Genomic DNA, 17,539 nt, shown 5'->3' on the forward strand with positions numbered 1-17,539 from the left:
AGAATCCTTACAGCTTAGACAGACAGCACTCCAAACAGAAGAAAGGGATCTGTCTGAGGGTGTGATGTTTGGATTCTGAAATTAGTTTTCCCACTAAAGATGTCCTATTCACTGACTCCTATCAGTGCACAATGCTCCATTGAATATTTACATTTATTGACAATTTTATTTCCACAAAGTGATGTTTGCATTCTGAAATTATGCCACTTTTCCCACTGAGGATGTCCTGTTCACTGACTCCTATCAGTGGACTGTCACAGTCATATTTTCTGGGAAAATCCCCCTTGCCCAGCATTTCTCTCCTGGGAAGCTGAGAAGCTTCAGAGAAAAAAAAAAGATGACAATATTATCTCATTTGCTTCTCCTGTGTTTTGCTGCTTTGAAATGTAGTTTGAAGATTGTTTATCCAACATGTGAATTGTTTTGACTTGTTAGCCAGTGATGGCCAAGCTGTGTGAGACTCTAGAAGAGAGAGCCAGGAGTTTTTGAGTAGTATCTTTAGCTTTCTGTCTGTATCCTTTCTCTATTCTTTAGTACAGTTTTAGTATAGCATTCTTTAATATTATATAGATCATAAAATAATAAATTAGCCTTCTAAGAACATGGAGTCAGATTCATCATTTCCTCCCTTTGATGGGGGTCTCAGAAAATACCACAGTGGACAATGTTCCACTGAATATTTGCATTTATTAACACTTTTCATTCCACAAAGTGATGTTTGGATTCTGAAATTTGATGCCATTTTCCCACTCAGGATGTCCTATTCACTGACTCCTATCAGTGGACAATGCTCCACTGAATATTTGCATTTATTAATACTTTTATTTCCACAAAGTGCTGTTGTTCCACTGCAAGTGCAGGTTCAATCCTTATGACTGATTGTGAGTCCTCAATGTCATATTAGAGATGTTACTAAAAAAACCAAAACAGTTCTAGAGAAAAGTATCTTTTCCAGTGGGCCCATTTTTGAATTCCTGAGAGGACTCTGGACACCTCTGATTTAAAGATTAATTTATTTGGAAGCCCATACTAATTGGTGATCAGGCTTAAATACATATTTTCACTGGAAGTCTATGTCATTGTTTGTCCTCTTCCTCCCCTCAATAATTTCCTCATAGCACCACTTTTGTTTCTAGACATGCAGAAATTCAACATGAGTGAGAAGTTTCTGGTTTTGAGCGCTACCCTTAATCTGAAGAACAATTTTAGAAGAAAACTATCACTTTTAAAACTAACTTCTCCTGCTAATTTAACATGGGGAAAAAAATAAGGCCCTGCAAATAGCAAAGCTCTCCAAATGGGGAAGTAATTACCTTAAATTAAACCTTATTTCTGGTTATAAAAAAACCCCAACAAAACAACAAACCAACAACCACCCAATTCTAAAAGCATGTTGGGCAGACTGGAAGCATTAGAGTTAAATACTGGCCAGTTTATAGTGGAAGGGAAGGAAACAGACAGGAGGAAGGAAGGAAGAAGAGATTAGAGAAATTGAGAGATGGAAATAGTCTCAGAGGAGCCACCATGTCCCAAAACCTATCCTAAGGGAAGTTTTTACACCAAAGAATCTGGAGGCTTGAATGAAGAATGACATCACTTATTTATTTAGCCAGAGCTGAGCTATTTTCTTAATTGAAATAACCTCATGCTGCAAGCATTAAATTGTTGGGGGAGTGATAATGATTCTGTTTAATTTAGGGACTTGATAACCATGAAATAAATACCCTGTTATTGCTTGGTTTGAGAGTATATTTAATTTACCTGGAAAGCCATGAACTAGAAAGCTTGAGCCTCAGGGTTAATGCTCCAAACAGCCTGGAGTAGGACACCTCAGTGGCTTTGGATTTTTAGCTCACTCAAGGATTTGGGACTCAGGACTCAGTCAAGGATTTGGGGCTACTTTGGGATGAAAATTATGGTATTACCCTTTGAGATTAAAATTATTATATTACCCTTCTGGACACCAAGAACAGAGCAAAGTGTTCTTTCTTCATCAGAAAATTCACAATTTCCATCTGAAGCTGAGTTCCCAAGTGGCATGACAGGCCCACTGAATCAGCTGTAATCCAAGAGGTCAATATGGGGCAAAAAAAAAAAATTATTCACATCACACACTCACCTGGGGAGGCTAAAATGGATGTTTATGGCTCCAGGAGAACCTAGAGCAGACTTCCAGCACCTAAATGGGGTCCAGAGGAAACATGGACAGGGCTCTGCATCAGGCAGCCAGGGGCAATGGTTTTAAACTGGAAGAGGGTCAGATTTTAGGAAGAAATTCTTTACTGTGAGGGTGGAGAGGCACTGGGACAGGGTGCCCAGAGGAGCTGTGGCTGCCCCATCCCTGAAGTGTCCAGTTTATCTGCACACTGTAATGTGGTAAAGATGAGGTGTTTTAAAGGTTCTCTTTGTTTTATACCTTTACTTCATAATTAACAGGGCCTGTGCTGATGAGTTTTACCTCTATTCAGGTTTTACTGATTAGTTTTATTACCCTCTTTTTACAGTAAGAACTTGCTCTTATAGAAGAAGAGTGAAAGCTTTTAGGATTTAAAGAAATAACCAGTTCAGCAGCATCAGAAATGCTTAACAGAGACAGAAAAATTAGCAATACTTCCTCCCTTTGGTCTTGAGACACACTGTGTTTGTTCTGCTCTACCCAGGTTAAAATTCATTTTGGTAAATAATATAAAAAACCAGCAAAGCCCCATATTCCCAATGCAATGAATGGCAACAAGGCATCGTGAGCCTTGTCCATGGAACTCTGCTGCTTGACTCTCCAACAATCAGTGATAAAAACTGTTTGCACAGCTCTGGGAAGAGAAATGTCAATCCCCTGAAAAAACTTGGAGTTGAATTTTCCTTTGGTGGCTCCAGGAGTGCAGGGAGCAGCTGCAATATTTTGTGCCACTAAATGACATTGGCTGCCTGTGCTGCAAGTTCTGCAGTTTGTGCTGCCTTGATTTTAAATGCTGTTATTTTAGAAGTGGATTCCATGACTGGCCTGTCAGGGGGAGTTCCAGTTTATCAAATTTCAGGTTCACAGCATGTTCAATCCAAACTCCAGCTCCATATAAATATGTTTTATGATAGGTGAAGCCTTTTGAGGCTGTTTATTATAGAAAAGTTGTTCTGTGTGCCCATATGCTGCACTAATTTGAGTGAAACAAGCTAATTATAAGTTGATGTCATATGGCTAAAAAAATACATGTTTATGCCTTGTGTATTTCACAGTGCTGACTTTCTCAACCACACTTGCAGAACACACATGGGATGTGTTTTCTGGGCCTAGGAGCTCACTGGGTAAAGTTATGCTCTTTATTTTTCAATTTCTAATTAAAAAGATGAACCTTGTGCCAAATCTTTGGTATCCTTGGATACCAGTAGGATCTTTCTTCTGCTGGTATGTTTATTTTTAATTTTTTACTTTTCTTTTCTTTTTTTTTACAGTAAAATTCTACTTTTGCCAGAAAAAGAAATGAAGTGAGCACAGTGACTATTTTAAGCCAGTGAGTGTGTTGTAGAGAATGTGCCACAGTCTACACAAATTGTTGGAAATAAAAGTGGGGTGGAAAAGGAGATTTGGAGGAATCATGGATTCTGTCTGAAAAAAGTGCCTTGATTTCTCCTCTGAGGACTGCCCATTATGGCATTGCTCAGTTCTGGCAGGCAGCTGGGTAAAAGCAGTGACCTGTTACTGCTGATTCCTCAGCAGCACCTAAACAATGCACATCTGTGCTGTTTTATTGCAAAAATGACAATGAAGGCATTCATTCTCATGTGAAGAATTTACAATTCCAAAGAAAAACTATCTAATTTAATAATCTAATCTGATCTGCTTTTGTAGAAGGAGCACAGAGTAGGTCAGTGTCCATTCTTTGGAAGGAGCTGAAATTTATAGTTTTGTGTAAAAAGAAACTCAAATTTCCTGCAGACTCTTTCTCAAACCCACAGTTAAGGATGCTGTCTCCTCTGAGATTATGCACACCAATATTGGAGGTTAAAAAATAGAGGGTGATTGCAAAAATAAAAAAATTGATGAATAAACAATCCCAAATTCTCTGTCTGAAAAGAACCCACATGGATGTGGTGGTGGAGGAAAATGTGGCAGTCCACCTCTGAAACATCCTATATTTTGATTTTTGCAGCTGCTAGCAAACCACCTTTCCTATTCCTCTCCTGATAACAAAAATTGCAGAAGTGCTGGGTGGAGGAGATGTTTCAGGAGAAAGATTACAGAAGATCAGTCATGTCTGCAGGCTGCTCCTCTCATCCACCTTTACCCTGTGCTAAAAGCAGGGAGAAGTCACTGCAAACAGGATGGCTGTTGGGAGGAAACACAGCCTAAAAGGACTCTTCACCCACTGGGATCCTTGTGAAAGCTTTTATGCCTTGCAAAGAATGAATCCTTACACTGTGAGCCAGAAAAATGCAAGATTCTGAGTGGCAGTTTGACAGCAGGAAGCACTGACACTTTTGGTAGACAGGAACTGTATGGGACAATATATTTTTGGGGGTAGGAGGATCTTTTCTAGGTGAAATATTTGGGACAAAGACATTCCTGATTCCCCTGAAGCAGGCCTGATGCTGGATTGCCTGAAGCCCAGGATGGAGTCTGAGATGAAGAGAAGCAAGTCTCTCTCACTGGCTAATCACAATCAATATTTTAAAACCAATATTTCATTGGTTTTAGATGAGAGACTGTGGAACAGCTTTCCAGAGAAATGAATTGTTTTTCTCACTTCAGCACTGCTTGCAGTGCTCATAAAGAATTCTGAAAATTAAGTCTCAAGTGTCAAATTCATGAAGGCAAAGATAAGTTTGGAAAATGTTGTTGCAGTTGTGACAATGGTTTACTTTGGGTTTTTATGTTATTTTTTTTTTTATGGTTTACTTTGGGTTTTTATGCAGGGCCTGATTTTTTTCCCCTAGTCAAATTAGCAGGAGAAGTTAGTTTAAAAAGTGATAGTTTTCTCCTAAAATTGCTCTTTATGTATCAAGTCATAGTAAGGAAAGGACAACTTATATATACTGGTTTGTCTTGAAAAAGCTGCTCATCTTTACATCTGCATTGAAAGAGCTGCCTGCTATGTGCAGCCCAAGCTCAGTTTCCTCTGACTTTATTGGAAAACGTTTCTTAAAGACTAAATGAGAATGAGCATAGCTCTACAACACCAAAGTGTAAAACATTTTAACTGTTTCTTGGCATCATTTGCAAGGGGATTCCACACTGTTTTTCTTCTTTTTTTCAGTGAAAGAAATCTGAAGCAATCAGATTTCAACCAAGATCTCTTGACTGACAGTTCACAGATTTATTGTTTTCTTTGGTGGCTTTATCCAGTTGTAAACACACAAATCAGGGAATGTCTGAGGGAAGCAGAAATGAGAATACAGAAATAATTCTGCCCAGGAAGAACTTTTCCATGAGAAACATCCTGTGCCAGAGCAAGGAGCTCCAGGATGGAGTTTCTTGAGGGATGTGTAGGTTGGTAGAATTAAGGAGCTCAATTTTAATCACAGAAACTGGACTTGACACCCTGACTGTTCTGTAAATCCCTGGCTTTGCAGGAAATCAGCTTTATACTGTAGCTGAAAATCAATGAGTCTTTCTAGAATTAATCATTGTTTCTACTTTATTAACAATGTATTTAAAATTAAAAATAACAGACTAATATTTTTAAAGCAGTATTACTTCTCATTCTCTACAAGTTAAAACATTGCATAAATAATTTTCTGGAAAAAAATAAATACGTAATTCACTCTCTGAAATGATACCTTTTCTCTCTAGGTTCTGGTCCCACATAAAATTACTGAAAAATCTATCAACATTTCAAATTTCCACAGTTTATATTATTCCAGCATCAATTCTACAGGATGTATACAGTATGTGACAATTCACTTTCTAACAATATCCTTTAATGTAAAAACACAACCATTAGTCTGAGTGTTGAGAAGCTAAGTAAAGGAAAGTTGCTGCCAAACTAAAGACTTATCAAAGCTGCACGTCCTAAAGACTTTTCTAGAGGAATCCATGACTTAGCAGAGGCTCACTTTAAATGCAGAACCACCACCTTACTCCCAGAGCTTGGTTTGCACAGTTTTAGTGCTACAGAGTGTGTGGCCAGATACTCCAAACTCTACAGAACAGAAAATGTAAATGGATGTATCTAAGCTGATATTAAAGTCAAACATGTTCTACAAATAAGGAATAATCAGTATATTCTAGTATTCTGTGTTAAATAATGCTAGCTGTTTACAGGGCAAACATCAGTGAGGTTATCTGGTTTGAGAGGAGCATCTTCTTCATAAATCTGCTCCACTTAGGAGAATTTGTTGAATTGTCCCTAAAACAAATCATTGTTCCAAAATCAATATGATTTTAGTTGCCAAATCTCAGTTTTGAATTTGTCGACCCCATAATCTTTTAAATGGATTTGTCGCACTTTTACTTTGAGAACACTAGTGTCACATTTTGATTTGAGAGGAACCACTGGTGCATGAGGACATCTGATAACGTGTTCATTTCCCAACAATTTGACTTCATCCACCAGAACCTGAAATCCCTGCTGCCCCAAACTTTCTAGGGCTCCCTCAGAGACTCTCCTGGTGCTTCCCTGAATGCAGCCTTGTCCTGCATCCTTGTCTGGGGAAGGGATCTCAGGATTCTTTTCCCATAAATGAGTGGAATAAAGCAAAGTGTGATTGTCCCCACAACAGCTTCACTTTGCCTCCCTGCTCGCCCAGGACACACAAACTGTCACGGACCTCCAAGGGGTGCCTGTCACCCCGATTTTTTAACATTTTCTAAGCCTTCTGATGTTTACATTCTTGTAATGAACTTTCTCACACACTTTCTGTAAATAACTCATTGCTTTGCATTCTTTTATGGAGGAGGAGAAATTTGATGGACTGTTGGTTTGTCCAGTGTCATTGGAGAGGTGGCACTGTCACCCTCCAATCCACTGTCACTTTTGGAAATCTATAAATGCTGGAATCAGAAATTAAAAATTCTCTTTTTGCCTTGAGAGAGCCGCGTGTCCCTGTCGTGTCATTCCGTGTCCTGTAGTGACAGGTGCCTCCAGCTGCCTTTACCTCATTCTCTTACCACACCACAAGTGCTAAATCTGACCGATTTTTTGCCTATGTGAGCCTTTGACCCAGCTTAGCAGAAGGAATTGGAACCTACTGCAGTCAGAACATCACGCTGTGACCTCTGAGTGCCTTTTGATGGTTTAACAAACATCCGGAGCGCCAGTTCGTCCCACCCAGAGCCACCTCCTTCCTAATAAGCGTTTTCCAGCTCGTGCTGGTTGGATTTCCCGCTCCTGGCTCTGGCCAGATGCGGCTTCTTGTTCTTCTGGGGCCGGGCGCTGTCCTTGCCGAAGTCCTTGAGCTCGGACTGGTTGTGGTAGCGAGTGTAGCGCTTGCACTTGCAGGACGTGGCCGCTCGGAATTTGTAAGTCCGCGTTTCCTGCTGGGGACAGGCCATGAGGACGCGCTGGGTGCGGCTGTGCGCGGGGATGCAGCGGAAATCCAGCGCGTTCTGCCGCCACCACTTGCCGCGGCCGATGGAGTTGGGCAGGAGGTGCGAGGGCTCGCACTGGCCCGAGCACAGCAGCTCCTTCACCGGCTTCAGGCTGCGGCACGGCCCGTCCGTCAGGAACCGCGTGGTGCGAACCTCCCGGCAGCTGAAGGCGGCATCTGCGAACAGGGAGCGCGTTAGTGCTGCTCGTCCCTTCTGCAATCCTTCATTCCTGCCCTTCCCTCAGTGCTGCTCGTCCCTTCCTGCAATCCTTCATTCCTGCTCTTCCCTTAGTGCTGCTCTTCCCTTCCTGTAATCCTTCATTCCTGTAATCCTTCATTTTTTGCTCTTCCCTTCAATCCTGCACTTTGATTCCTGCTCTTCCCTTCAGTGCTGCTCTTCATTCCTGTAATCCTTCATTTCTGCTCTTCCTTTCAGTCCTACTCTTCCCTTAAATCTTGCTCTTCCCTTAAATCCTGTTCTTCCCTTCAGTCGTGCTCTTCCCTTCAATCCTAATCTTTCATTCTCGTAATCCTTCATTTCTGCTCTTCCCTTCAGTCCTACTCTTCCCTTAAATCCTGTTCTTTCCTTCATTCCTGCTCTTCCCTTCATTCCTACTCTTCCCTTCAATCCTGCTCTTCCCTTCAATCCTGCTCTTTCCCTGCCAGCTTTGAGGAAGCAGCCAAACCCTAACCCTTACCCTAACCCCCCATACCCTGTCTGCCTGAGCTGCCAGTGGGAAGGAGCAACAATTTTGGGGAATAAAGGTCTTTTTAAGGGTTTATTTTACTTCTCATTATCCTCCTCTGTTTCTGTTAATAAAGTCACTTTGTGCCTCTAAGCCAAGCCTGTTTTGCCGTTGGAGTGTTTTTCTCCTGGTCCTTATCTCAAACCTCCAAACCTCCAGTTTCTCTCACTCTCCTATCAAGTGCTATAATCTGACAGATTTTTTTGTTCATTTTTCTCTCCTCTGCCCAGCTGTGGCAGGGGAGGGTGGGTGAGTGGCTTTTGTGGGTGCCTGGTGTTGGGCCAGTGTCAAACCACAACAGCTCCTGCAGCAGATCTCTCTGAGCTAGACAAGCTGAATGTCTTGAACAGCAGATTTTGCAGGAGAAATACCTCAAAAGGCTCACTCATGCAGCTCCTGACTATTCAGCTACTCCAGCTGTAAAACCCTTGAATAACAATATAAAAATTGGTGAATAAAATCCACCTGGTACATTTCATGTCAGTGCTGTGCAGGGGGAAATGGAGCAGCTGGGAATTTTTGGCAATATTCTCCTGGCTCCATTTACCTCCACTGCTCTAGTTTAACTCTATTGACTTTAGATGTTGACTCCAGATTTAAATTCTTTTGTGGAAAAAAAAAAAAAGTGTTCCTTAGGTGATTTTTAGCTTGCATTATGTGTTCCAGGTTAGAGAAATCACAGGTAACAGCAGCACTAAGGGATTCCCACTTTTCAGGCAGCAGCTTTTCCAAATTTCCTACTCTGTGGGAATTCCACATGCCCCACAAAGCTCCCCTGAGAGAGCTAGAGGCATCTTCTGGCTATTAGGAACCTTACAGATGTTTTCCTCTCCTTTTTCTCAATGGATAACTACAGGCAAATGAAGCATTAGAAAATACAAGATTTCTTAGCATTAAGTATTTAGAATCTTTCCAGTCGTAGGAACATAACTTTCCCAAAAGTGGCTCTTTTCCCTTGATTAATTGACTTGTTGGGAAGACACAAAATTTGATTTTTAAGTGTTTATCAAATAACTTCATCAGAAGTTATTAATTTACATTAGTTATTCATCTACATTAATGTTCTCTTAGTCAAAAGGACAGATTGAACTCAGGAAGTTTGTGGTGGAACCTTCAAAGGTCAGCTCAGAGAAGGCTGAGGTCCATTCTCCTCACTGTGTGCAAGGTTTAGTTCAGCAAAAAGGAATTCTGACCCTGAATCATTAGTGACACAACAGTATCTGTACAGACATTTTAATTTTTGGTTTTCCTGTGAAGTACAGAAACAGGATTTTCAGTGCTCAGATTTATATTTGTCAAAGTACAAGCTAGCAAGATTTCATTTTTTAAAATTTTGATGGACTGCATTACTGGAATTAAGCAATCCTTGCCAGCTGTGACAAAAATACTGGCAACTGAACTCCACATGCACTTCAGTCTAACACTCCCAAGTTTCCCAAGCAGCTAAGAAAATTCTGTCTGTAAATTAAAAAATGTGTTGATTAAGGTGCATTGTATGCACAGGCAGTTAAACATCCAGGCCCTTGCCTCAGCTCTGTGATATTATCTGCATTTTTGTCCTGTCCTGTGAGTGTGCAGGTGCAAAATCTCTCATGGTCTGGTACAAGTGTTCCAGAAAGGTCTGACCACTTTGTATCATAATTTTGATTCTTTATGTTAAAAATGCCAAAATAAGTGTACAAGACCATTGTGTTTCTTAAACAACTGCCCACTCTCCTTCAGTCTTTGATTTCTTAACTTCCTGTGCTTTCCACTTTGAAAAATATGCACAAATCAGTGGGGCAGTTCCCAGCTGATGGCAGAGTAATAAGAGGCTAAAAAATGAAAGTATTGAGAAAAAAATCCAACCTGCTCTGACCTGGAGGTTGGTGGGGCTGCCTGGGAGGAACTGAGTGCTCCCCCTCTTAGGAATATGAGAAACTTTTAAGGTCACGCTCTCAAAAGCATTACTTTTTAAAAATTTCTTTTAAAATATTGTTAACCCTTTGGTTTTAAATGCCTTAAAGACAGCTGCAGCAGAAATTCACAATTGCCTTCCAGCTGTCCCCAGAAAAAGGAGGCTGGCCAAGATCTGCAGTGCACAAAGTGGAAATTCTAAGTTTGATCTGTGCTTTGTTCTGTGTGTCTGGAGGACCAAGCTTGCCCTATTTTCCAGTGGAAAACGTTTTAAAGCTACTTTTCTCTGTTTGGGGCTAGCTCGCCATCTTCTGTCTCTCCTCAAAAGGCTGGTGTCTTGCATCACTGCTAAAGTTAGAGACTTGGTCAAGTGACAATCGATCTTGAGGATCTTGAAGCTGCTGGAACCTGGCTGAAGATCTGTCAGTGAGCAGCACACCCCTCTCATTTAGCTGAACACAACCTCAATGTGCCACTTTTGGTGGGTGATCTTAGTCACAGCTGGTGGATGTTCCCAAATATTACAAATTTATATTATTGTCTCCACTGTCAACCCATTCCCCCATCCTAATATTAAAGAGGGAAAGAGAACTTGTGATATTTCCTCACAAAACACAGAGATGTGTTAAGCAAAATCTGCTACAGGTTTTATGTATTGGAGTTGTCTGCAGAATAGAAATATTCAACAGAGAGCTCATATTTGCATCAGTAAACTCCAATAAATTCTTTCTAATGTTTATATCCATATTTCTTCAACAGTAGATGTAAATCCCTATCACTCAAAGCAGCTGGGCCACACCTAAATTGTTAATAAACAAACATAGATGATGCCAATATTCTTTTGCAAATTGTCTGCTAAGAACCAAACAGCAATGATATTTTTCTTACCGCTGAGGTCTGGAGTTTGCTGTATGTGTCTTCCTCCGTGTTTTGCCTGATTCATGGTGTTGTTGTTGCTGAAAGTCGGCTCCATTGGTGTTTCTGGATTTTCAGTGATCTCAGGAATGATTTCTGTAGCATCATTTTTAAACATCTGCCAGCCTTGCACAGAGTGAAGTGTGATTTGTGTCAGGACACAGACAGCACACACAGCCCAAGGGATCTGCATGGTCACAGATCAGCTTTTCAGCACCCTGACAGCCTCAGATCCTAGGCAAAGGCACATAATTCCCCTTTTTAAAATCCCTTTTAGAACCAAGCCAGCCAATGACTATACAAAGTGGGAAGGGCCAGACAACTCATTCATCTCAGCTTTTGTCAGTGTGAAATAAAATGGGTGTGTGGGGGTGGGTTAGTGACAATATTTTACAACTGTTATGCAAAAACTTCTCTTATCTACCTCATTTCTGAGCCTGGCAACAAAAGGTGACAGACAAGACTACAATGAATTGCAACCTGACAAGATTTTCTGCACTTTTTCTCTAACAATGATGCAATTAAAACCTGCTTCTGCCTCCATCCATATTTGAAATTTTGGCTATTGTCTTTTCCAAAGGTTTTTCTGAATTTTACATTTTGCTGTTGTTATTCCTCTGCCCATTGCTCGCTGTATAAAGTGAGGAAATCTAGAAACTGTAGCTCAGTAATTCTGATTTCAGTCTGTGGTGGAAATTATTAGGGGTAGGGTAGATTTTTTTTTTTTCCCCTTTCCAAAACAAGGAGCTCTACATTCTGTTTCACAGATACACTGGAAGAAAAGGGAAGAGCTTCATTTCAATATGAGAAGTTGTGATGTTTACTTTTCCTTAAAAATAGTTTGCTTGGAATTTTTTTTTAGCTTAAACAGCCAGAATGTTGTACATCATAATTTTTGATGTGCTCTTTCTCACATTTTTAACTCTTGGGAAAAAACCACCTAACACATGTTGGCATTTGCTTTATATTCATTGCACACTACCACTTGTGTGAAATGTTGAATACAGGACATTTGCTTGTTTTAAACACAAGAACTTGGCCAGACTGATTTCCAGCCAGGATATAACCAACAAAAAGAGAAAAACCATGACTTTAGGTCTAGGGCATTTATGCCTAAGATGCATTCATGTATCATGTTTCAAAATCTAAAATGAGGTATTCTTCCTTGCAAAAACAAGATGATAGTGATGAAAATATGATAATTTCAGTGTCTCAAGGCCACATATACTTTCAAATGATTTGCTAAATACATTAATCAGAAAGCCTTCAGGAAGGGTAAGATACCACACTGAGCTTGTCACAGCTCCTGAAAACAAAATGTTTGCTTGAAGCAGTACAGGGACACGTGTGTGCTCCTGCCATGCTTGTCAGGAAGCAGGAAAGGAAATTATGTCTGTAAATAAAAAAAAATATGTTGAATAAGGTGTATTGTACTTCCACAATGCACAGGCAGGTAAATACCCAGGCACTTGCCTCAGCTCTGTAGGTGACATTATCTGGCTGCATTTATGTCCTATGTGCATTTATTTGCCTGAGACTTCCTCATGAAAATATTTCCTGCAGAAGAGATTCCAAACTGACTCAGTCTGACTTTCCCCTGTGACTGCAAGACTCAGAATGGTTTGCACTCCATTTTCTGCCAATTCCCCTGGTGGGGTACAGCAGAGAGGTGTCACAAAAGCAAAGTGCAGGCGTGCTGTCCCTTGGTGTGTCCTGGGTGATGAGCAGCAGCAGGGACAAGGGCACATTTCAGCCCTTCATCCCCACACAAACCCCCAGCAGCTGCAGCAGGGCGCTGAGGCTGAGCTTCAGCACTCCTGCCATGCTCCTGTCCTGAATCACTGGCATCTGAAATATATTGGAAGGTGCTTTCCTTCCTAGATTTTTGCTCAGCCAAAAATGAGAAATCAGCATTTTCAGAAGTGCTCTCCTTTCCAAACACTCCAAGGAATGTCTAAAAGAAATCATGCATTAGTTTCACACTGCAGTGTCAGTTCCCCTTCCTCCTTTCCTCCAGCCCTCACCTTAGGCATCCAACCACCCAAAACAAAACCAGAACACCATCTCAGAAATTACTCTGTTTTTATGGAGGAAAACAAAACACTATTTTATTTCCACAAGATTTTTTTCTCCTCAGCCAGTCAGGAAATATTCTTAACACATTCTTTAATACAGACTGTTGTCAAATAATTTGCCCCCAATATGCTGATTATTTTTTTCTCTATCATCATTATCATCATTGTCATTGGCAATTATTATCTTTAATTAACTTCTTCCTTTTGTCAAAGCAGTTAATGATGGTCTCACTACAGGAAACCAAACTCCCAACTACTGCAAATGTTCTTCTAAGCATAATTTTGCTTACTTACATGTAGTAAATCTATTTTTGTCTTAGAGCTAAACTGAACAAATTGTGAAGGACTCGAAGTCCTGAAGGAGCAGGAACTAAACAAGGATTTTGGTATTATTTTTGTCAGACAGGAATAGCTCCATGTGTAGGTACTCTGCAAGAGAGCCTTGTCCAAAGTGACATCAGAGCTGGTGGCAGCAGGGAGTAGAGCAGAAAAGCAGAACAGAGCATTGGGATTATGGGTGTGTAGCTGGTTAGAAGTGTGTAATATCACAGGGTGGAAAACTTAGAGTTTGGGGTTTTAGAATATAGAAATAAATATGAAGAAAGATGGAGGTTTTAGGGTGGAGGCAGGTTGTTCTTCTTTACCTTCTTATTAATGGGTCTGGGTGGTATTTTGTAATTGGACAGAAAAGTCCACATTGCAGGCTTTGAGGGATCAGTTACTGGCTTAAAAGGGAAAATAATCCAGGTGTAATTTCTTAATTGGACAGTTTAGTCTCAAAAGACCTTGTAACAAGAGACAGTTGGCCATTTTGTGCCTTGCTAATGAAGGGCTGCAGAGCTCAAGGCTGTGAGGCTGTTTCATTGATAAGAAACAATAAACACCTGAGTCCCAGCATGAACTGCCATCTCAAGTGCCTTCAAAGCAGACCCAGAGAAACCAATAACCCCCAGCAGAAAAGGCCTCAGCTCTGTGTCTGCCCTGCTCAGCAGTAACAAAATCATCTCTGTAAGGTCCTGACTGTGCTCAGCACAAACCCAAAACACAGCCCCAGGCAGACACTGGGATAAAGTGAACCCCACTGAGCCCAAAGCAGTGCTGTGTTCAGGGGAGGAATCAGAGCCATCAGGAGTTCACTGTTATCTCCTACTCAGCCTGAATGCACTGCTGCTGCTTTCTGAACTCCAGCACCTTTCCTGAAACACTGGCATCCAACACTGCAGTGCAGGCAGGCACAGCTAAAGCAGCTCCTGAAATTGCTTCAGTCACTCCCAGCTTCAGGTGCTCACCTGGGCCAGGGGGTTCTGCTCAGCATCCCAGCCCAAAGCTGTACAGGTGCAGCTCCAGCTTCTCTGGACAACGGCTCAAACCTCACACACTGCCCAAGAACTCTGGTTTTGACATGATCAAAATTCTGAGTTTTGACATGATCAGAATTCTGTTTTGACATGAACTTTGCTTCTCAAACAGTTGTTTGGTTTTCTGTTTTTCCCAATCAACTTTCAGCTGCCTCAGAATTCTGCAATGTCACAGAGTGAACACAACAGTCTGAATGTTGTGGTGTCATCTCCTGCAAGAAGCCAAAATAAATGGATTCTTATTCTCCACCAGAGACTGCCAAGTCATTCTGGTGGCCTTTTTCAGAATTCACAGGATTCACACGGCAGCAGAATTCAGGGATTCAGGGATGGCTCTCCCGGGAAGAAGAACAAGCCTACAGCTCCATCTGGTGAGTCAGCCAGCCAGCAACATCAGCACACAGGAGCTACAATTAAAACACACAACCAACACTTCGTTATTTCCAGGATTTATTTGCAGAAGAAATTAACAGGACACTAATTCTCACCAGCAAATCCTTAAAAGACACCTCTCAGGCTTGTTCTATTTCTAGTTTTACTCTTTGGTGAAGCCCAGAAAGTAATTTTAGGAGAAACTTCTGTGCTAAACTAAGACAGATTTCACTAGATAGTCTCTCTGTGCTAAAAACATCATAGTAAACTAGCAGAACTAATATAAAAATAAAATGAGATAAAAAGTTCTGCTCCTGCTTCTGGCATCAGATTTCATTAGTTCTGGACAACAGAAGGCAGCTCAAGGAAAGTCTCTAAATTATGAAAATAAACATTGCTAATATTCTTTCTGCCGTTCTTTGCCGAGGAGGAGGAAGATGTACTTGACACAAATTTGTTTTTCAGCTCAGAACCATGCACTGTTATTATACACAGTGCCTTTCATCTCCAAGGCCTTTTATGAAGATGAGTTCTCACATCACCAACCAAAATTACTGTAGAAGAAAAGGGTGTTCAATTTTAATACAGCCTTGGCACCCAAAAATGGAATTACAACACAATCTTTTGTGGCTGCTAGTTCTGCATTGAGATGCCATCAATTCTGAAATAACTTCAGGGAATGTTCCCTTTGCAGCAGGGCACCATTCCCTTTGGAGTGCTCCTGGCAGTACCTGAGGTGCAGAGCTGCATGCCAGGCACAACACCAATCCACACTGCAGCCTCACTGCAGGGCCAAAGCACGAAGGAGGAGCTACAAAAATGTTATTTTTGCTTTCAATCTCAATTTTCAGTTACAGACTTCTTTCCTGTACTTATTCATCAGCTAAGAAAGATTCAAGGTGAATTTAGTTTTATATTGATCATAATTTTGTCCATCTGGACTTTCATCTTTGTTCCTTGCTGTAAAATGTAGCTTCTCACCTTCTCTCTTTGCTCTCTCTCTAACTTCACTAACTCTTAAGTACAAAACACCCTAAGCTGTTGCATTTTCCTTCTTTGGGCTAGACTTGGCATGGCAGAGATCTTTGTTCCATGAGAAATACATATTTTATAGAGACCCCATCCCTTCTCCACAGCACTGCACACAAAAATCACCACACTGCTATTCAGGATAAACACATTAATGCCAATCCTGATTACACTGTTTTAGCCATGGCCAGCAAGTATAAACTCCAAAAGCAGAGTGTTGCTGTTTGCAATCAACAGCTCTTTTCAAATGTACCTTCCAAATTATCATTCTTGTAAGGAAGATCTCGCAGCAAATGGCAGGAGCTCAGCAATTTCAGAGGAATAAAAAGCTCTTATTTTTTCCAATACATTTTCAATTTCATATTACAAGGAAAGGAAGCTCTCATTCCCATGTTTTAGGTAATCTTTCCTTCTACAATCAGGAAGAGAAATTTAGAAGTATGCAGCAGATCACTGTGGGTTACAGACATACAAGACCTTCCTGGCCAGCTAAAATGGGCAGAGGAATTTGCAACACGACTGTACTTGGAGAGCAAGGCTGAGAGGAAGGGAATGATCCATTAATGGAGCAGTGGTCTGACATTTTAACTATTTTTAGCCTGCTCTAAAAGCAGAAATGGTTTCATTGCTGAGCTGCCTATCCATAATTTTAAATTTGATACACTGTCTCCCTTTTAAAACCAATTTATAACATTGTCTTACTTATGCCTCTCTATCCTCATATGACAAAGCATTTGCTAAATCAGTTTTGTTGTACTGAGACAAATGGGTCAGAGTTATCTTAAAAGTAAAGTAAAAAAGTAAATGAAGTAAAAGATTATTTTGAATATAAGAACACATTCCCCTGTTTTGATTTTCAGTATTTCTTGATACTGACAACTACAGAAACATCACCATAAGGTAAACAGGCTCAATTTTAATGAACCATTCTGGTTTATTAAAGATCAACCAAGGTGTAATGCCTAATGTTTTCTCAGCTCTTTAATGGACTGGAATTTTGACTTCCAAGTAACAGGTGAAAGATAAAGTGCATCCAATGTGAATTTCCCTTTTTCTTCCTTTTAGTGCAAATACGTGTTAAGAACACATAATGTGAGACAACAAAAAAAAAAATCTATGTTTATAGTAATAATTTTTAAAGGGTAATTTATAAATTAGACTGCAGTATGAAAACTCAGCACTGTAGAAAAGGCCAGTATTCCTATTTCTAAAGTCACTACTCCTATTTCACACAACATGGAATTAGTAACTAGGAATTTTGAAGAATCAATTAATCTACTCCTGATTAAATGGATCAATGGCAGAAAACAAATAGGTGTGTAATTAACTAGTGGAATTGACTGCTGCTCATTATTACTGAACCACCCTGGTTCAAAGCAAGCACTGGCTGGAGATGTGACAGGGAACACCGTGCAGAGTGCTCCTGCACTGTCACTTGAAGGACGCAACAGTGGAGTTTTGAAGAATCAAATCCTGATTAAATGGATCAATGGGAGAAAACAAACAGCTGCTCATTATTACTGAACCACCCTGGTTCAAAGCAAGCACTGGCTGGAGATGTGACAGGGAACACCGTGCAGAGTGCTCCTGCACTGTCACTTGAAGGACGCAACAGAAAAGGCTCCTT

General features: G+C 40.6%; 1 protein-coding gene across 1 annotated transcript; it reads right to left on the reverse strand.

Annotated features, from left to right (window-relative positions):
* Positions 1–6,890: 6,890 nt before the first annotated feature.
* SOST (sclerostin) lies at positions 6,891–11,929 on the reverse strand. The gene is made up of 2 exons (XM_041426465.1): positions 11,052–11,929; positions 6,891–7,698 (listed from the first exon to the last, which is right to left on the reverse strand). Exons 1-2 carry the CDS (start codon positions 11,269–11,271, stop codon positions 7,280–7,282), a joined length of 639 nt encoding a protein of 212 aa, XP_041282399.1. The 5' UTR covers positions 11,272–11,929; the 3' UTR covers positions 6,891–7,279.
* Positions 11,930–17,539: the final 5,610 nt, after the last annotated feature.

This window comes from Onychostruthus taczanowskii, unplaced genomic scaffold (genome assembly GCF_017590055.1).
Source record: "Onychostruthus taczanowskii isolate IOZ18803 unplaced genomic scaffold, ASM1759005v1 scaffold91, whole genome shotgun sequence".
Classification (NCBI taxonomy): Eukaryota; Metazoa; Chordata; class Aves; order Passeriformes; family Passeridae; genus Onychostruthus; species Onychostruthus taczanowskii.

Coding starts and splice junctions, on each gene's coding strand:
- SOST (XM_041426465.1), bottom strand. CDS start 11,271: ATGCAGATCCCTTGGGCTGTGTGTGCTGTCTGTGTCCTGACACAAATC. Junction 7,699..11,051: donor GCAAACTCCAGACCTCAGCG/GTAAGAAAAATA, acceptor CCCTGTTCGCAG/ATGCCGCCTTCAGCTGCCGG.